General features: G+C 47.5%; 1 protein-coding gene across 1 annotated transcript; it reads right to left on the bottom strand.

Moving 5' to 3' along the window:
* Window positions 1–6,316: 6,316 nt before the first annotated feature.
* Window positions 6,317–15,230, bottom strand: Zadh2 (zinc binding alcohol dehydrogenase domain containing 2). The gene is made up of 2 exons (XM_028873878.2): window positions 14,926–15,230; window positions 6,317–9,184 (listed from the first exon to the last, which is right to left on the bottom strand). Exons 1-2 carry the CDS (start codon window positions 15,132–15,134, stop codon window positions 8,260–8,262), a joined length of 1,134 nt encoding a protein of 377 aa, XP_028729711.1. The 5' UTR covers window positions 15,135–15,230; the 3' UTR covers window positions 6,317–8,259.
* Window positions 15,231–15,542: the final 312 nt, after the last annotated feature.

Genomic DNA, 15,542 nt, shown 5'->3' with positions numbered 1-15,542 from the left:
AGATAAAGCTGAGAAAAAAGCTGTGTTCTTTAGAATCGTTTTCAAGACAGTAGTACCATATGAAACAATGAAGCCAGGCGGTGGTGGCGCACACCTTTAATCCCAGCACTCGGGAGGCAGAGCCAGGTGGATCTCTGTGAGTTCGAGGCCAGCCTGGGCTACAGAGTGAGTTCCAGGAAAGGCTCAAAGCTACAGAGAAACCCTGTCTCGAAAAAACCAAAAAAAAAAAAAAAAAAAAAAAAGAAACAATGAAAGAGATGAGATTTGAACCCATGTCCCTCAGAACACACTACACACCACATACTACACACACCACACTACACACTATACAACACACACACACACACACACACACACACACACACACACACACACACACGAGTACTTTCCACAGCACTATGTCTCTGGAGACTTTCTTTGCATGGTTGGAACAGGATCCCCTCAGCTGAGCACAGCATGATGAACAGAGTGGAATCCTGAGAAGTTTCTTACTAAAAGAAGGAAAACCATTTCTGCACTGGGCCCAGGCATTGATCATGCCAGGCTCTCCTCAGGGCCATCTGTGCCTTGTCCAACCAGGAGCCCAAAAGCTGTGTGTAGCCAAGGATAGCCACGAACATGACTCAGCACAGAATTGTAAACATCTAATGATTGGAGTTTGGAAGTCTATGGGCAGTTCTGACCTCCACATGTCAGGGAAATGGGCATGTCCAACCTTTGGAGTCTATGACATGAGGTTATCGTCTACAAAATTCACCACACGAAAAAGTCACTAAAAAGTTTGCAAGAATAAAAATTAGCTCACAGTGTTTTAAGTAAGTTTACAATTCCGTTCACTCCTACCCTGGATCTTCCTCTCCACCCTCCTTCTCTGAATTTATCAATGGTTACCTCCAGTCTCTTGTTGTCCCTGCCTCCAAGCTGGACCAGACACATAGGCATGATTGATCTTCCTCCTGCTGGCCTCCTTCTGACTCTTCTGGTCATATATACCCTGTACCACCTGGCTCTGTTCTCTTCTGTGGGTAGTGGGAGAGCAGAGAAGGAGAAAGAGACACAGCCGGCCACCGTTTCCAAGTGAATAGCTACTCTACCCACAGTCACAAGCCCTATGAGGATGGACAGGTACCAGGGCCACTGAGGGCTCTGCCCAGTTCCACTTGCCCCTGCCTCTTGACTTGTTCCACGGCTCCCTCCAATTCCTAAATTTAGACTTCACCTATGACTTTGCCAGCTTCCCGTCCTTACATTTGTTCTCAACAGAGTTCTACTGTGACTATTACAGTGACGTATTCACAAGCACGTGCATGTATTGTAGCTTTTCCCTTAAAAGGCCACAGCCTCTTCAGAGACAATAATTCTGACTATTTAAATAAAGGCTATGTGGGTTGTCATGGTGCATGTTCCAAGGGACCGGATCTCAAGGTGTCAGAGACCTGGTGTCCTTCTTGCATCAGGATGACTGTAAAATACTCTGCTCCACAGAATGAATGTGCAGGGGTCTGCTGGCATTTTTATTTGGTGCCACTGTAGGACTGCAGTATAACTGGTGGTCCCAGGTCAGGGGATAGAGGACTTAGCTGCGACAATGGATTCAACTTTAAGAACAGGACAACTATGGATGGAGGTCCCAGGACTGTGCCCCTTGTAGACTGTATGGAAAAGCTGTCAGGGTACTGTGAGCATTGGACTGAATCTGGGTTCACAGGTGAGTTTCCGAGGGGATGCTCCTTTGAGGAAGTTGGAAATGTAATAGTAGAGGGCAGCTGCTTTTGTGGTTGTAGTAGTTGTGGGATGGAAGTCTCTGCAGAAACTGTAACTGAGCACTTCAATAGTCAGTTTGGTTCCCAGACCAGTGGTGTTAGTGTCTCCGTGGGAGACACAAGTTCCTATGTCCACCCTGAACTAATGAGACTGGACTATCATTTTAGCGGGTGACGTGTGTGCATATTTCAACATGAGAAGAAACACCACTCTGGAGAAAATAGGCTTGACCTTAGTCTGATGACTGTCTCAGGGATGACATGAGCCGTCATAAGTGTGTGTTCTAACCATCCCATTTTTAAGGTGGATGTGGGGTTGACGCATCAGCATCTATACCATTGTGAAGACAGTATTCAAATATGTAAAACATGTCAGTCCCCAGATGCCTACAGATACGTCAATCTTGATATGATGAATATTAAATGATTCCTTAATTTTGACTTCTGGACAATGAAGACTTGGTTTGGTTTTGCTTTTAACAGCTGAAGTGATGAGGAGGCCCCGTCAACTCAGCTTCATTCCATATACACTGATGTACTGGGGTGTAAGTAATTCCCCAAAACTTGCATTGAATAAAAGCCCTCAAGGAGACAATTCAATTTCCAAATGTAAATTCCAGCCACATGTAGAGGGAACACTACTGCTCCCATCCCCTGGTGAGCAATGAGGCTTCCTACAAACGTGATTGCTGCTGACATTGTTGCTGTTCTCGGGAAGTGGCTTTTCAACGGTAAAAGAAACTACTTCTGCGGGGAAAGGATTTGCTGGCGTAAAGTTGAAAGTTTACGCTTGTTATGCATGAGTTTGAGGGAAGAAAGACAGGAATGATGAGGAAAGACATGAATGTTCAATGTCATGTGCTTCAGAACAGCCCCCCCCCCAGCCTTAATTATGATCTGTGTGAGGTTCTTGCCACAGCCTAGCAGGAAGCCTGTACCCACTGGGGTCTCCTCTCTTCACCTTCAAGCAACTGCTGTTACCCAGTGAGGGGATGCCCCCCCCCCCCGTGGGCTGAACTTGTAAGGTGAAAAATTGGATTTGTTAGAAATTCAGTTAGAAATAGAAAATTCAAATTTTAGATCTTGTGCTACAACAGCAAATATTCTGGTGGCCAGTTATGATGTTTCTGATCGGCAAAAGTGAGCCTGAAACTCATTCTATCCAGTAAGTAGTATACAATTTATATCTGGCAATATTGGCATTTAAGAACACATTGGCAGGAGACCTTCTTTTAGTGGTTAAAAACTAAAGTGTGTGATATTTATTATTCTTAAGTTGTGTGTGTACATGTGAGTGCCTCTGTGTGTGTATATGTGTGTCTCTGCCTGTGGAGGCCAGAGGTCAACCTCAGATTTCAGTCCTCAAGAGACCTCCACCTTGTGTTTTGAGACAGGGTCTCTTAGTGGACCCTGGGGTTACTGATTAGGCCTAGCTATTTGGCCAGCTCATCCCTGAGATCCTCCAATGTTTGCCTCCCCAGTGCTAGGGTTACAACCATACACCAGCATGTCTGACTTCTTACAAATGCTCTGGAGAACAAACTCGGGTCTTCATGCTTGCAAGGCAGGTCCTCAGCTCACTGAGCTATTTCTTCAACCCTAGAATGATGTTTAGATGATAAACCAAATTGATAGAGCCCCAACTCTACTGAAGTCTAAACATGATACTTTCCCTGGGTTTGCTATAGTCCCATTCACGTGAAAGTTCTTCACAAAATCCAGCTGTTATAACCTGTCAGTTATACACTGAAGGACCCTGGCCAATGGCAAAGGGGACGGTGCAGAACTCTCCTGATAGTCTGGGTGGGGATCCATCTGAGTTCTATCTTCTGAGTCCGGTGGACTCTGTGATGTTGGTTGGACAAAGTGCCCGTTCCTTCTAGGCCCAGCTGGACATTTATGAAGTGGGTAGAGCTAGATTAGCTTTCAAACTCTAGTGTCTCCAAGTAACATTTGGTCTTATTTATAAACGACAGAGGAAGATACACTTTCCAGACCTGTGTTTCTGCCGGAAGTGGCACCCGTGAGCCTGTGAAGAACGTGGGGGTTGGCATAGAGGGTCCTAGGTCACGTGCTTTCAAGTGAGTGAGACATCCTGCATCACGTCTATATTTCCTCACCTTCCAGTGAGCGAAGAAACTGCGGAGAGCACTCACTCTGACCCCGACTGCTGTGCGTGCTTAGAGGGCGGGCACCACGTCAGCAGGCAAGGTCACCAGACCCTCTTCCGAGCCCTTAGCACAGATCTGTCTTTTGTACTGGATGCTGCCACCCAGCAGCAGGGTATGCTCTAATTATTATTTTAATTTTGTGTTGGCAGAAAGATACTTTGAGGGAAGCACTTCCTTTGGGGGGCTATTCAGATCTCCAGACTTCTGGCTCAGGGCTTCTCAGCACACATGAAGAACATATTGGTTTCCCCCAAACTGTCCTCTGTACAGCACTTACCCCACTGCTTGTGGGACCCAGGATATGTTTCCTCAGTTCATCCGTCCCTCCTGGGATGGGGGACCAAACAGAGGGGACGGCCTACAAAGGGCAAAGCCAGCTTATCCAAATAAACACTGCCTGGTACTTACGCCGGGCATGCCTCGCTGGCTGCCAGGTCACAGCGAAGAATTAAACAGAAGCTCCAGGCTTACATAATCAAAATATGCACCGTACTTGACTTTTTTTTTTCATATCAGCTCTTTGCTACAAGAACTTCTTGAACTGACAAACACCGGTAAGACATTATTTTGTGTTGTGTATTATGTTTTTTTTTAGGAGGCAGGGGTGGGATCAACCTCTCCTAGATTGCTCAAGGTAACAGTAGTAAGGTTCTCACAGTGAAGATTCCTCCTTCTGAGTTGAAATAGTGTGGTGTGAAAAGTCTTGAGAACACAGAATTTCAGGTTCACAGCAGTGTTGGGCTATTGACAATTGAGCTCTGGACTATAGCTTCTGTGCTGTGGTCTTAAATACTGGATTCTAGGCCACTGTGGGAGAACTGGCTACAGAAGCTGTCCAAATAAAAACCAAAACAGAACAAAAAGTCCTCAAACAAAAAAAAAAAAAAACTCCACCAAAAAATTAATAGTTTGCATATACATTTTAAATGAATATTATAAGTATAATATTTTTAAGAGTATGGAAATTCTAGATGAGTAAGTATACATTCATCCAATCAGGCCATTTTGCATGTGAGCAGTTCCATAACATTTGCAGAGCTCGGGAAATTAGCATTCCAAGTGGACAGTCCTAGGTCTTATCAAATTTATTCTGAAAGCTGCACATTGCTGGTCTGACTTCACAGGATCTGAAATATGGTATTTACCCCATGTGAACGTGTGGTAAAATCATCAAGAAAAGTATTTTGTTCCTTTGCACAAAGCCTCATTTTAAAGGGAACCTTCACTGGTAAATTTATGCAGCCTGTAAGTTCCACAAGGGGTTAAAACATTACAGGTACAAGTCAGGTGGCCATTATAAATGTTACCCAAATAAAAGCCCAAAACAGGAAGCCAAGAAGCAAGTCCCTAAGGCAGGCAGTGTCTTAAATGATATCATCTGTCAAGTTTCCAGCATCTTGTGGCGGCAGGGACACAAAAAGAAGGATTTCGTGGTGCTGGGACACTGTAGCCTCATTAGCTGCAGCCCTCCTCTACACACAGCGTAGGGTTTCACGTTAATAAGCTGCAGCTACTTCTCACACACTTGCATTAGATAAACACCAAAGGAAATACTAATGACCATCTACAGAGGCTCCATTCCATTCCTGATAAACTCCATTCTGGTGCAGTCAAACCATAACAACACATAGAACCGATCTCTCTTTGCAAACCAGATCCTAGATTTTTTTTTTTTGTTGTTGTTGTTGTTTAGTACTGAAATCAATCAGCATCTGTAGGACCAGAAATTATATTGTCTGTGCTTTTGTGCATTCAAAACAGGTTAGAAGGGGGTGGCAGCTGACTTTTCAGAACTCCTGACCAAACACGAAGGCATCCTAGAGGTGTCTTTCTCAGGAGGTAATGCCTTCTTTCCTGCTGGGCCAGCAACCTTACACCAAGAACTGAGGATTGATTTATCCCACATCACTGCTCCACCCCCAAGTCTTCCCTAGAGCAAGCTGACAATGGCCCTGAATTAGGAATGCTCTTTTTGTGATGTGGACCACAGCAGAGTGTGGACCCTCACAGCATCTCACCCCCCGTTAGTGACTGGACCTGGACAACAACCCGAGGGGACCAAACTAGTATTCCATTATAACCCTACATTTAAAAATCATTTTTCAAAAGAATTAAAAAACTTTTTAACCTATTTTTGGGATTATTGGAATGGGCAGAATCATTCATGCTTGTTTTCTAAGAATAAATGAAAACAGCATGTACCATAGTTTCTCTGTTTGGGGACAGAAAGACATGTTTCTTCTTCTTCTTCTTTTTTTTTTTAATGTTGTTTTATTTTAAACCTGGGTGTTTGAATTTTACTTTTACATAGCTGAATTTAGTATATTCCCTCAAAACATAATACATTTTTATTCCATAGCTTAAGGGATCCATCAGATAAAATGTTGGTCTTTCATCTTTATTACCCTCCCATTAAAATGAAGGAAACCGGGACTCACTTCAGTTTAGAAGAGGCAATTTAGTTGGTAATGTCCTCAGTCCTCCAGCCTTTTCAGAGGGAGAGTGCATTATCACTGAGATTTCACACATCTATCTGCATAGGAAGCAACTGAGCCTTTCAGACATATACTACGTTAAATTTAATAATAGTCTTTGATTAGATTATTTTATTACAACATTTTTCCATTACCAGTCATTTCCTGAGCATACTAACATTCATAAAACCTGCCCGCCCTCCCGGTTTGTTATGTTTGTGTACGGAAGAGCCGGCAAAGTCTCTCTGCCACCGTGGCTAGGTCTGAAAGGGACAGATTAATAACCAGGCACCACATTGGATGAGCCTTTCTTGTTCCTTGCACCAGCAGCCCTTCGCTATGACGAGGACACAAAGAGCCTGGCGTCAGGCTGATACCCTTCTTCATAACTCAAAAGCGTCACAGTGGCAATAGCCTCTAGTGCTATTTGTCTTTAGTGCGGTTCTGACACTTCGGCATGATCCATAATTCCGCAGCTATTTACCGTGACATTTCCCTTCAGTGCGGCCATAACATTCAGTGAAGCCATTATTTGGATCCATTTACCATATAAATTGTATTGTTGTGCATGCATGCTAGCAGCTACATTAGGTACCTGGAAATGAGTAAATCTTGTAAAATAGATACTAACAGCTACTCAGAAACAGGATCTCTCTGCTCCTCAGATGCAAGGAAAGAATTAAATCTGGCCCCCAACTTTCCCAAAGCACTCTTAATTGCATTCCCATGCATTGAGCACGTTTGATGTACTGAAACCCAAGACTGAAAAATAATCGGACAGGCTTCACCTTCGATTAGAAAGGCACTATGGGGTTTTGATTCCACGACAGAAGTGGCAGGCAGCCTTTGGGCACCGAAGGTGAAGGGCAGTTTGAAGAGAAGCAGCATGTAGGTTGATGGACAGGACTGCACCAGTACACCACCTAGAGCAGGTGGGTGGCTCATTTCTCTCCCCACGGAGAAGCGAACTGGGAACACAGGGTCCCTGACTACCATTCCCCCACCAGAGACCAAGCCTTCTGTGTCAAGCCTTTGAGGAGAAGCAAACAGTTATGATTTTAGAAGACCTGGGTGCCTACTGTGTCTGGGGACAGGAAGTGAGCTGTGTTTAACCTTCCACATGCTAGAGTGAGCCCCCTTCTGTGATCCCTGTTCCTTCATTACCTGAGCCTCTCCTGAGGAGGTAGCATAGGATTTTCTCCTTCCTCTGTACACAGTAGTTTTTCACAAAGTCTCCCTAAACCACAGCTTTCTTTTCCAAAACCCACTCTGTTTCTAAGAGTAATTTCTTCTTGGAACAGGAACATTTTCTTCACAGAGAATCTTACCAGGATGTGAATTCAAGTCACCAAATAGCAGCTGCGTCATTAAGACATATCTGTTTGCTGAATCACTTCACAGGATTAAATTTGGAGAATTCTCCCCCAAATGTCTATTTAGACAGTTGGGGCTCCTTGCTAAGCATATGGACTGTAAGAATACCAGGCTGACCCAAATTACCTGCTCACCTGTGAAGGACTTATTAACACTAGAGCAGCCGCTTCCAAAGCAAAGGAGACTTGGTGAGCTATTTGAAGACTGATTTAAAAAACTCATCAGTAAGCCGGGGACATACTGACTCGATCAGGTCCCACATCAGGAATTAATCTACTTCCCTGGAACAATAAAATCTGGAATGAGACCGTCCATGACTAAAGAATCGAATGTAAACATTTTACCTCTTAGCTATAGAGAGAACTTTTATTGAGGCACGTTATTTTTACCCCCAAGGAAAGCGGGGAGCAGAACTGATTAGCACTACACTTTGGTTTTAAGAAATACTATGTTCATCCTAAGGCTTTGTCATTGATGTCATAGCTTACTGCTGACACTGTGAGGTAATTCCACCACAAGTTTCCCAATATTTTTCCCAGTGTACATATAGTCAACAGCCCGGAATATAGAGTCCAGGCCGATAAACCTCCCCTCTGGAGCCAGGTGTCCCAGGTCCACCTCACAGACCAGTTCCCCACGAGTGTACAGCTCCAGCAAGTGTTCAATGGCGGCCTGGTACTTGGATAAATAGTGGTTCAGAAAGAAGCCCCGGAGACTGGCAGACTTCCTCAGGAGCTTGGCCGGCAGAGCTCCTGCTTTTACTGGTGACAGACCTGAAGGGCTTTGGTAGCCAGAGATAAACCCAATTACCATCAGCCGCCCTTTGATGGCTAAGGCATCCACTGCCAGGTCAAACATGGCTCCCCCAACAGACTCGTAGACTACATCGACACCTTCAGGGTACTCCCGCTTCAGAACTGTCTCCACAGGCTCTGTTCTGTAGTTGATGGGGCGATCACACCCAATGGATTTCAGAAAAGCTAACTTTTCATCCGATGAGCAGGTTCCAATGACATGGCACTTGGCTATCTTTGAAAGCTGCACAGCAAACTGACCTGTCCCCCCAGCAGCTGCGGTGACCAAAACCTTCTTCCCTTCTGACAGCTCTCCGAGCTCTTGCAGGCTGATGTATGCAGTGGTGCCACTAACCAGCAGAGTGAGATACTCGGGTTTCACTGAAGGCACGGGAGTGGCAATGCTAGCGGGCACCACTGTATACTCAGCAAAGGAACCAGGCGCCACATAAGCCACAGCCTGGCCCACTGTGTACCTCGCGCTAGCAGAGAGGCCTAGGGCCACCACCTCACCAATCCCTTCAAAACCTATGTCAAAGGGGGGCTTCACGGACGGGTCATAGCGGCCAGCAGAATAGTTGATGTCAGACGCGTTAACACCAACGAATCTAGAAGAAAACAAACAGATGTATCAAGATTCTTTTTTGTTAAAGATCTTCATAGTCTGCTTAGAGGGAAGAGGCCTTTCTAATCCCAGTGAGTATGAAAGAGCTCCTATACTATGGGACTTGACAGAATTCGGGAGAATAATTCCTGCTGCTTAGCTGAAAAAAAGAATTCAAACATGTATTAACTCGAGTTTGGGCGGATTTTATTCTTTTACAGTTTAGGGATAATTTCATATTACTTTAATCAGCAAGTGATGTATTTGTATTTCCTGTGCCGCTTACTTCTGTCCTCTTTCAAAAGGCAAAATGAGGGAAAAAAAAAAAAAAAAAAAAGACAGGAAGCCCTCACCATACACCAAGTTCACTGGAGCTCTGAGTTGGAAATTAATTGGTCTCTTAACAGAGATGTTAAAAACAGCAGTGGGATAAAATACACCCGAAGAAACACACTTGTATCGATTCTGGCAACAATTTAACACTTCAGATAATCATAATAATGACAATGATATTATTAAAGATTGATGGACACACAAGGTCATCCATGCGACATGTTACTGCCCCGGCTGTTTGAAACACCGAAGCAAATTTTCTCTCTAATGTAACTATGCCCAGCATGAACATACTCATTTTGATTAATTGAACAAAAACTGGGGAGAATGATTTTTATGCAGCATTCGGCATTTTACAGCCTTTGCAGATGAAAAGGGAAGCCAGCCCTCACTGTATTTTCCTCAACAAGAAGCAGAGACCCAGCCTGATTAATAGCAGATGACTTTCATTTTGGTATCCAGGCTCACGTTAACTGTGAGGCCGGCATTTTCCCAGCTTTTCTTTGTACCCCAGTACACCTCATAACAAAAATATCTCCACGGGCGAGTGGTAGTCATCTTCTAAGGATGTCAAGAGGAAACTCTAACACAGAAAGACCCCAAAATTGCCATCTCCTCCCGTAAGGAAGCGAAAAGATGGTAGGTAGGTAGGTAGGGAGAAATGAAAAGTATTCACTTTTAATTTATGAACCTAAGCTGTCCTGGGTAGGGGCACATTCTCATTATTATCATAGCCAGTGCCCTGGACTTCCAGACGGGTCCTCACAAGTATTCTACCACAAAGAAAGATCTCAATAAGAAAGCTGGAAACAGTTTCTTCCACCAAGTTGCTCTCAGAAGTCAGCTAGCTTACCATGACTCCAGTAACTCTGTAAATTCTGCTTTCTGTTCTCACAGATAAAGCCCAGCAATGCCAGGTGGGGAAAATCAGTTTCCGTACCGGAATGCCAATATTCTATTTTTCGGAAAAGGGGTCGGCTCAGCTTCGGATCGATTTCCCTTTAACTTTACACAGTTCTCCAGCTCTGACCTTTCTGAAAAGGGCTAGCTAGCTCCCCAGATCTTGATTCTGGACCTCCCAGGGCCAGCTCACTAGAGCCAGGATGTGGGGTTCACTGCCCTTCATTCATTGGAAAAGCCAACTCCAGGAAAGAAGGCCGCCAGGGTGGAAGTGATCTTAGGGCAGGGGAACAGGGACCAATTGCCAGCCCATCCTCTATTCGAAATTAACCCTTCCCATTCCCCTCCAGGGAGCCCTGACTATGGCTCCTAGGAAAGCTGGGGGCAGACAGTGCTGCGGCCCAGTGGGTGGGGTGGGTAGGATCCGCAGGACAGAGATGCAAAGTCCCTCCTGCCCCGGGGAATTTGCCTTTTCCCTGGAAAACCTGGAGACCTAGCAGGGCACACTGATGGAGGGAGGGGGCAGCTGGGGCCAAGTTGAGGGGTGACAGCGTGGCTCAGCTGGAGCTGGACTGGTTGCTGAAGGCCAGTAGAGGCTTGGGCTGGAAACACCCCAGCGGTCACTGTGCCCATCAGCACCCTGCCCAGAAAGCCTTGCAGCACTCGCTCTGGGGTGCTTCTGGGCGGGTCACTGCTGGGAACCGCGGCCTTTCCATCCCCACCACCTCAAGTCCCAGAGCAAGACACGGCTGGCTGCCGGGTTTCCGGGTTTCCTGGCCCCACGGACAGACATGCTCTTCCTGAGTCCCAAGAAAGCCACGCACAGCAAAACTCGCCAGCTCGTGACCTTGACCGCATGGACCTCCTTTCCCCACCACTCTCAACCTCTCTTCATCGTGGGGATAGATTGCCTATAGCCTGTCTTCTGGTCCCCATGCTCTCTCCAACGTCTCTTGGTCCATGGCGCCGCTGGGATCCCTGCCTCTACCTGGTACCTAGTTCTGGCTCTGCGTCAGTCCAGTCTGCGGTGGTGGAGACCCGCCACTGCCCTGGACGCACCTTGGTCCTCACCTGGGCTTTATTAGAAGCTGTGCAAGCCTTCCCTTCCTCAAGAAACAAGTTCAAGGGCAGCGGGCTCAAAGGGAAAGAGGGACCACCGGGTCAACGAAGGAAGAAAGGAAGGCGAGCCACAGGGAAAAACAAAAAACAAAAACAAAAATCAGGAAAGATGCGCTGGCGCACTTGGAGACCTTCCCTGTCTCCTTCAATTGAAATTGTGTGCCAGTAATGACCGCAGGACCCCCGACAACCGGAGAGGAGTGAAAACCGAAGTCTAGGCACCCCACGAAAATTTAATGGGACCGCAGCAGGCGTTTCCCAAATATATACCCTTCTAAAGCCACTTGGTTATTTATACTAGAAAGTGGTGAGTGCCTAGTACGTTTATTGTAGAAGCCATGGGGATGGGGGGGGGGGGTTTCCTTTGAACAAACACCAAACAGGAAAACTTGGATCACAGGAAAAGCCTTGAAAACTGGGAGACAATGTCGTCCAAACCAGACTTTCCTTGGAAAACAAACCAACAAAAAACAGAAGGAGAAGGAAAAGTTAAGGGGGGGGGCGTGGAGAATCTGGGCTTGGAGAGTGAGCAGAAATATTTTACCCTCCGGTGAGCAACAAACCGTTTATCACACCGCCACCCCTCCCCCACTACTCACGGCCATTTCTACAAACTCTGCATTACCTTACACTTGAGCAGAAAATCGTTAGGAATATTTGGAAACGAAAAAAAATCTGTCATTCTCACAAAAAAAGACAAAAATAGCACACACACAAAAAGGACTTGACCATCAGTATCGGTCTCTTTTCCTTTTCCGAGCGCTGAGCGGAGGGGGAGAACCGGAGTTGTCCTGTGGATGCGCGAGGCAGTAAGGTGATGGCTGGTTTTGTACATCAATTACTGATTCCAGAGGGGGGTTCTGTGTACCCCCTCCACACACTTTTCCTTAGTTGTATAAACTTTACTCTCCTAAACCCACATCCAGCTTGCATGCGCTGCCCTTCTTGTGAATGGAAGAATGTGTTTTGCTAACTGGAATGAGGTGTAGAAATAGTTCACTGGAAGAAAAAGTCAGAGGACTGAGCACAATTAAAAGCTCCAAACATCCTTCCAAACAAATAAATTTGGGCTTAGTCCACCCATTGCAGGGGAGATTTTGTTATGCTAAAAGTGAGGAGCCTCGGAATAAAAATGCGGCGCAATTAGCACTACTTAGGAGGCTATTGGCCCTGGATTCAAATGAACTAACTTGCGGTTAATTATTAAACTCTGCTCCTCAAAATAAAATGAAACCGGGAAGAACACTGACAGTGTTCATAAGAATAAAAGATCTGCCTTCAGTTGAGTTGGTAGACTTTGTTACAGAACAGCGTCGAGGGAGGCAAAGATTCCGCCTGCTTCCAACTCACAAACTGATTTCATTTTTCCCCCAATTGTGGATTCAAGGTAGAAGTTAGAAGTCAAGTTGCTCATGTAAAGCACTTGTATCAAAGGGTTTCTTGGCAGATATGGAAGCAAAATAGAGCTGTGGATTTTAAAACGACACCAACAGCTGAATTTTCCAAAATGGAAGTCTATTCTACTGCGACCCGAAGGAACACCCAATTCCAGACCAACCAAGATGACCCTGGGTATCCAGGAGTGTTGCAGCGAGACATTTGGAGAAGCGGAAAGGGAGCCAGCTAGGTTGACTAAGCGTTGGGGGAGAGCATTGGGGAGATCTCTGAGACTTAAATGAACTCCAGGGTGAGAGGCCCCCCAGACCAGCGAAGCAGACCAGCCAGGCTCCATGGCATGGGAGTCCCACCTTGATGTTCCCCGGGCTTCTCTCACTTCACACCTCCTCTCAGCCTGTCCCCCTGTGGCACCCCCTCCACATTTGACACCTGTTTCAACGAGGGATTTTATGTAAGCAGTTGTGTGTGTTTATTAGTGTTTACAGTCAACACTATATAAATCACAACAATAATAAAAGAAAATGAAAGCCCGCCGTGGAACTTTTTTTTTTAAATCTCCCACGAAGTTTGCTTGGAAAGGTTTTCAGTCTATTCTCACCTCCACTTCGAACAAATCACTGGTGTGCTCTGGATGTTCTATGTGAACACAAGCCGAAGGCCTTTTTTAGGTTGGCAGGGCTCAAATTTTTACCCTCCACAGATACCCTCAGGATTTCATCACACAATGAAGCACTCCTCTGTGCCATGAGCAGCCACAGCAAGCATGTTAAGGACATCCACACCACCCTTTAAGGCACTCTCCACCCACGCACAGTCCCACCCACACTCAAACGCTAAGGTTCCAACAGGTTTCCAAAAGTTTCACAATCAGCATTCTTCATTCCTACAGGCTTGTTTGGAAAGTTGACAGGAATCTTTAAACTGGACTGGTTGAACTAACAATCTTTGCACCCCGTTACTTTGTTACTTGGGTAGGCAAGTCATTTAGACCTTCCAGGGACCAAAAAGAAAAAAAAAAAAGAAAACTTTCTGGTACAGAGTTTACAGCTTGGATACAATCAGAACTCCTCCCTTCCGTAATTTTATCTAGCTTCCATCACATCACGCTGGGACCTTCGAACGGAGCCCAGCAGGTGAAAGGGCACAGAGGAGAACCCCTTCCTGACAGTCCGGCAGTGAGAGGACGCACTGCACTCAGCAGACCTCAGTGTGGTATGGTCTGGACTGAGCCCGGTGAAGTCTTACACTTCTGCTTCGCCACTTACTAAAGATTAGTGATGTGGAAAATCATTAAGGTGGGAAGCATCAGGTAGAAAGGTCAGGTCTGGGAACAACCAGTGTGCCACCCGAATGCCTGCAATGCATTCGGGTAAATGCAGCCATGCCCCCGCCCAACGTTGGCCCAGCTAGCTGGTGCACGCCTCCGCTGTGCACTCAGGGGACAGAGCACAGTCAAATGGCATTGACAACGCACAGACTAGGTGCACACCAACACGCCCAAGGACAGGCTCCGCCAATATGAGATGGAGGGGACAGGAAAAAAAAAGCAAACCGAAGAAGGGCCCCCTTCCTCCAAAGCACGTTTACCTAAACGTCGCAGTGTGTGTCCAGGCTGTTGATGCTCCACTAAAAATTATAGCAACGCAGGAACCGTGGGTGCGCGCGGGTGGGCCGGGTGGGGAGCCTCCCTTTCTGGGTCCCGTCGTTTTTATTTAGGGAGCGGGAGGGGGAGGAGGGACGGCTGGGGGAGGGAGGAATCCCAAATTAAAATAACCCCCAGATAAGAGGACGTTTGGTGGCATCGGGTATTCACACCAGCAAGTCACATTGCATTCGCATTCGCCAGATGGCGGCGGGTTCAACTTCCCGGGATCTCGCAAAGTCAGGCTGTGCGCCCAAGCGCGCGCCGCAGTGTGGGCAGGCGGGCGACCCGGGACAGCCGGGAGCCCAGCTGCGCGGGACGGGGACCGGGACGGGGTCGCGCGCCGGGCTCACCGGTTCCGGACGAGGAGGTCTCCGTCCCCGGGGAGCGGCACTGGGCAGTCCCGGCGCAGGGTGACGGCCTCGCGGAAGTTAGGGCTCAGCCGGGTCACCACCAGCTTCTGCATGGCTCGGGGGATGGCGGAGCCCTGGAAGTCCAGGAAGTGACGGGCGTACGACATGTCCACGATGGCTCGGGCCCCGGCGGCCGTCAGCCTCAGCATAGCCCGCGATCGGCTCCGCCCGCTCCTGCGCCTACGCTGGCCCGGGTCGCGCCCAGCCCCGGCCGCTTAGCTCAGATCGGCTCCGCGCGGGCGGGCCCGCCCCTCCTCCGGCCCGCGCCCTCCCCTAGGCTCCCGCCCTCCCCTCACCGCCTGGCTCCCGCTCCCGCCCCCGCCCTCCGGCCCCGTAGCCCCCGCGGAACCCGGGCGCGCCACCCCAGGATCCCTGCCCGGCCCCGCTGCAGCCGCAGCCGCTGCTCCTTTAATCTTTTTGTTTTGGTTTGAATCCGCTCGGCTCGCACTGGCCTAGGATCTCCTCCGCCCTCCCCTTTCCTCCGGGCGCGGGAGAGGCCCCGGATATCCCCACCCTCCCCGCGCTCTGCGACAGGATTTGATTCCTCCACCGGGGGC

Source organism: Peromyscus leucopus, chromosome 19 (genome assembly GCF_004664715.2).
Source record: "Peromyscus leucopus breed LL Stock chromosome 19, UCI_PerLeu_2.1, whole genome shotgun sequence".
NCBI classification, from domain to species: Eukaryota; Metazoa; Chordata; class Mammalia; order Rodentia; family Cricetidae; genus Peromyscus; species Peromyscus leucopus.
This window is presented reverse-complemented; position numbering and strand designations above follow the sequence as displayed.

What these genes read in the sequence shown, in the direction of transcription:
- Zadh2 (XM_028873878.2), bottom strand. Translation starts at nt 15,134, where the DNA reads ATGCTGAGGCTGACGGCCGCCGGGGCCCGAGCCATCGTGGACATGTCG. An exon ending in GACCTCCTCGTCCGGAACCG is followed by an intron (nt 9,185 to 14,925) that starts GTGAGCCCGGCG and finishes GTTTTCTTCTAG; the next exon opens with ATTCGTTGGTGTTAACGCGT.